The 3889-nt window shown below is 40.6% G+C and overlaps 1 protein-coding gene across 1 annotated transcript; it reads left to right on the forward strand.

Annotated features, from left to right (window-relative positions):
- The first annotated feature begins 1794 nt into the window (after nt 1-1794).
- On the forward strand, nt 1795-3558 carry LOC107658211 (transcription factor Sox-1a-like). The gene has a single exon (XM_016446672.1). The coding sequence runs from the start codon at nt 2085-2087 to the stop codon at nt 3093-3095; it is 1011 nt and encodes a 336-aa protein (XP_016302158.1). The 5' UTR covers nt 1795-2084; the 3' UTR covers nt 3096-3558.
- Nucleotides 3559-3889: the final 331 nt, after the last annotated feature.

The following is a 3889-nucleotide window of genomic DNA, read 5'->3' on the forward strand; positions in this document are numbered from 1 at the left end:
TAACCCCAGCTCTCGCACGTGTGCTAACAGTGCCCTATTGCCCCCAGCGCGCGCAAAACAAAGACTCTGTGAAGAGCGCGACACTGGAGCAGAATGAGAACTGACAAGCTACGTTGTTCCAGGAGGGTCATAATGTGGTTTAGCGCTCTAATCCGAAGGACAATAAAATGTATTTAAAAATGTATTTTGTTTCTAGGAGGGTCATAATGTGGTTTAGCGCTCTAATCCGAAGGACAATAAAATGTATTTAAAAATGTATTGTTATTAAATCTGCTTAATCATTGCCACAAAACTAACAAAACATTTTGAACTATCATGACAACATTTTGAATTAAATTCAAATTGACATTGTATGGTTAGCTTGTATGGCACATTTTATGGTTTAAATTAAAACCAGCCAAATAAGTTCCATACTATCTACTAATATTAGTAGTATTATATAATTATTGGTCATATTATTGCTCAGTGCTGGTGGAGCTTGCTTTGGTGTCGGCATATTTGAAACAAAACACATAAATAAATAAAAAACAATACTTTGTAAAACCTTTCATATTGATGTGCCATCTTAAGTATGTTTAATAAATTGATTGCATTTCTCAAAATATTGTCTTTTTAAATTAAAATACATAACAAAGAAAATAATTATTTTATCAACATTAAAAGAGTAGACACCATCACTGGGTAAATGAAAAACCATATCTAAACTGTTACATGGGCAATGAAAATCCTTTATCTTTTGTCAAAACATGTTTTTGTTGATTTGATTTAGTATATCGTTCTCGTCACATATTAAAAAATATGACAACATTGAATATGTATTCAAGTTATATATCTTATGCGTATTGGAATCAATCTTGATGGCAAAATAATAGTTTTGCGGTCCAGGTCAAGAATATATTTGTCTCGTCTTTCATGAACAATTTTTTCGATCGGTCATGCGATTGGATCACATGATGTACAATTATCCTTGCTCTAGTTAAATAAAAATTACAGTCTGATTTTCATTTAGACATCACCTTTATGTTTGCCTTCCATTTACCAGTATGTTGCCTTTTTATTTCGAGACAACTTTAGACTTTCAGAGTTTTCCATATACCAATTTACAGTCATCTTATTTACGCGCTTCAAAATCTTAGCAGTGCACCACCAGACGGCAGTGTCCTTGATTTAGGAACCTCTATTTAAAATCGTGTTGTTTACCTCTTAAACTATTGTGTGGTTTTATATTGAGTCACTCACAGAATAACTAATTATAAAGTTCATAGTCGGAATTGTGTGTGTCGATTATCTTTGGCAAAAAATATGTAAATCGAAGGCGAAATGAAATGACGGTCGTTTTTAGCCTACTGACGTATTTGACATCCTATTTTAGAAAGTGCACTTATGAAAAATTCATTTAATTTCATTTCATTTTTTCCTTTAACAGTTTTGTAATCCCAGACATTCAGCATGCATAGCTGACAAGTAGTTGGCTACCCTTTACACACAAAGATTTGGCAAGACCTAACGAGGGAAGCACTGGAGCTATTACAGTTATTATAAAGAATTAGATCGTATCTTGTAATGTCATCTAAATGGATAAAATCTACCATTTGTCCTCCTGTTCATTTATTGCAACCATTGAAGAGGCTCAAACTGCTACCTCAGTATTTACTCTACTTTAGAAGGGGCGGTGTTGACCTTTCGTGCACCCCGCCTACTAGTTCTTTCCTCGTTTACGTCACATGACCGAACTCCATGCAAATCGCTCCTCACTGGAACGCCATTGGCCACTCGCTCATTTTAATCGCTGTCAAAACGCATCATATGGCCACCGCTTTAACTAACTCTTCAACTCCACTAGGAAAAGTAACTCAAATGCACGTTAAATTAATGTGGATGTGAAACGGCAGTTGGACGCGACACTAATCAGGCTACAGGAGCAAAAAGAGACCCCGAAATTAACAGCAAACGGTTGGGAATAAGCTGAATTCCACATTTCACCGGAGCTCCACTTGTTTGTGAGGCACCTGCTTCAAGCGGACTACAGAGCGCCGAAAGTTCATACTTTTTCTCTGCTAGCTGAGAACTTCTAAGCCACTTGAATGTATAGCATGATGATGGAAACGGACCTTCATTCCCCGGGACCCCAAACCAACACGAATCCGGGGCAAACGGGTCCAAATTCGGGGAGCAAAGCCAACCAAGACCGCGTAAAAAGACCCATGAACGCTTTTATGGTCTGGTCCCGGGGCCAGCGCAGAAAAATGGCTCAGGAGAACCCCAAAATGCACAACTCTGAAATTAGCAAAAGACTCGGTGCTGAGTGGAAGGTGATGTCAGAAGCTGAAAAGCGGCCCTTTATTGATGAGGCGAAGCGGTTGCGAGCCATGCACATGAAGGAGCATCCGGATTACAAATACAGACCGAGGCGCAAAACCAAGACCCTGCTTAAAAAGGACAAGTACTCGTTGGCTGGCGGCTTTCTCGGCGGTGCTGGTGCTGGGGTCGGGATGAGTCCTGCAGGGGTCGGCCAGAGGTTGGAGAGTCCTGGGGGTCACGGAGGCTCGGCCGGCGCTGGCTACGCGCACATGAACGGCTGGGCGAACGGCACTTACTCCGGCCAGGTGGCCGCCGCGGCAGCAGCGGCTGCGATGATGCAGGAGGCACAGCTCGCTTACAGCCAGCACCCAGGTAGTGGGTCTCATCATCACCACGCTCATCACCATCACCCGCACAACCCTCAGCCCATGCACCGCTACGATATGACTGCTCTTCAGTACAGCCCCATCTCGAACTCCCAGAGCTACATGAGTGCTTCTCCGTCCGGCTACGGTGGGATATCATACACGCAGCATCAAAACGCCAGCGTCGCTTCTTCTGCTGCCATCGGTACGCTGAGCTCGCTCGTCAAGTCCGAACCCAATATAAGCCCTCCGGTTACCACACACTCCCGAGGCCCCTGCGCCGGAGACTTGAGAGAGATGATTAGTATGTATTTACCGACCGGCGAGTCCGGGGATCCGTCTGTGCAGAGCAGACTGCATGCCTTACCGCAGCACTATCAGAGCACAACCGCCGGAGTAAACGGAACTGTCCCATTGACGCATATTTGAAACAGCTGATGGAAAGTGATGGGTAACGCGCATTCAGAATCACTCCACCAAAAATATTTACCTCTTTTTTTTTTTTTTAGATGGTCATTGAACTACTTTTGTACAGAATGTTTTATAATGTTCTTGTAAATTAAAGGTAAATATTCTTTCGGTTGCATTTCGGAGAGAAACTGAGGTCTTATCAAATGTATCACTTTCAGTGAAATAATGTTTAAATATGACGTCTTTAAAAATTATTCTGAAAGCGTTTCTGGCCACGCCAAGAAATATGCGACATACTGTTATTCTTGAAATATTTAAGTTTCTGTGCAAATTGACTTTTGAGTTGATAATAACAAAAGTCTAGCGTGAATAACGCAATGAAATGTTTTTGAAAGCCCATAAATAGTTTCCTGCTTATTACATTTACCAAAACGTTTGTAGACGTGAATTAATGTACCAGATTTATGTTGTAATATTTCTTGTAAATTGTGAATAAGTTTTAATATTTCAAAAGACTGGCACGTCACTGCTGCTGTACATAATTTATGACATGCATTCCTGCCGGTTCAAATCTTAACCTTGCGTTGATTCATGGTCTAAATAAAATGGGAGAAAAAGTTACTCTGCTCTAAATTGGTGTTAGTTTTATTACCCAATGCATCAGACTTTGTCATTTAATGTGTTTGATTTACCACACTATCTAGTAGACACTTTCTCTTCGTTGATTGAAGACAAAATATCAGTCGGGAGATATTACTAATGCTTTATTTTGCTCTAAGACCATTATATTTTATGTGTATTTTACAAGCGTT

Source organism: Sinocyclocheilus anshuiensis, unplaced genomic scaffold (genome assembly GCF_001515605.1).
Source record: "Sinocyclocheilus anshuiensis isolate Anshui unplaced genomic scaffold, SAMN03320099.WGS_v1.1 scaffold263, whole genome shotgun sequence".
NCBI classification, from domain to species: domain Eukaryota; kingdom Metazoa; phylum Chordata; class Actinopteri; order Cypriniformes; family Cyprinidae; genus Sinocyclocheilus; species Sinocyclocheilus anshuiensis.

Bases quoted from the DNA above. Each gene is read 5' to 3' on its own strand.
- LOC107658211 (XM_016446672.1), top strand. From the start codon at position 2,085: ATGTATAGCATGATGATGGAAACGGACCTTCATTCCCCGGGACCCCAA.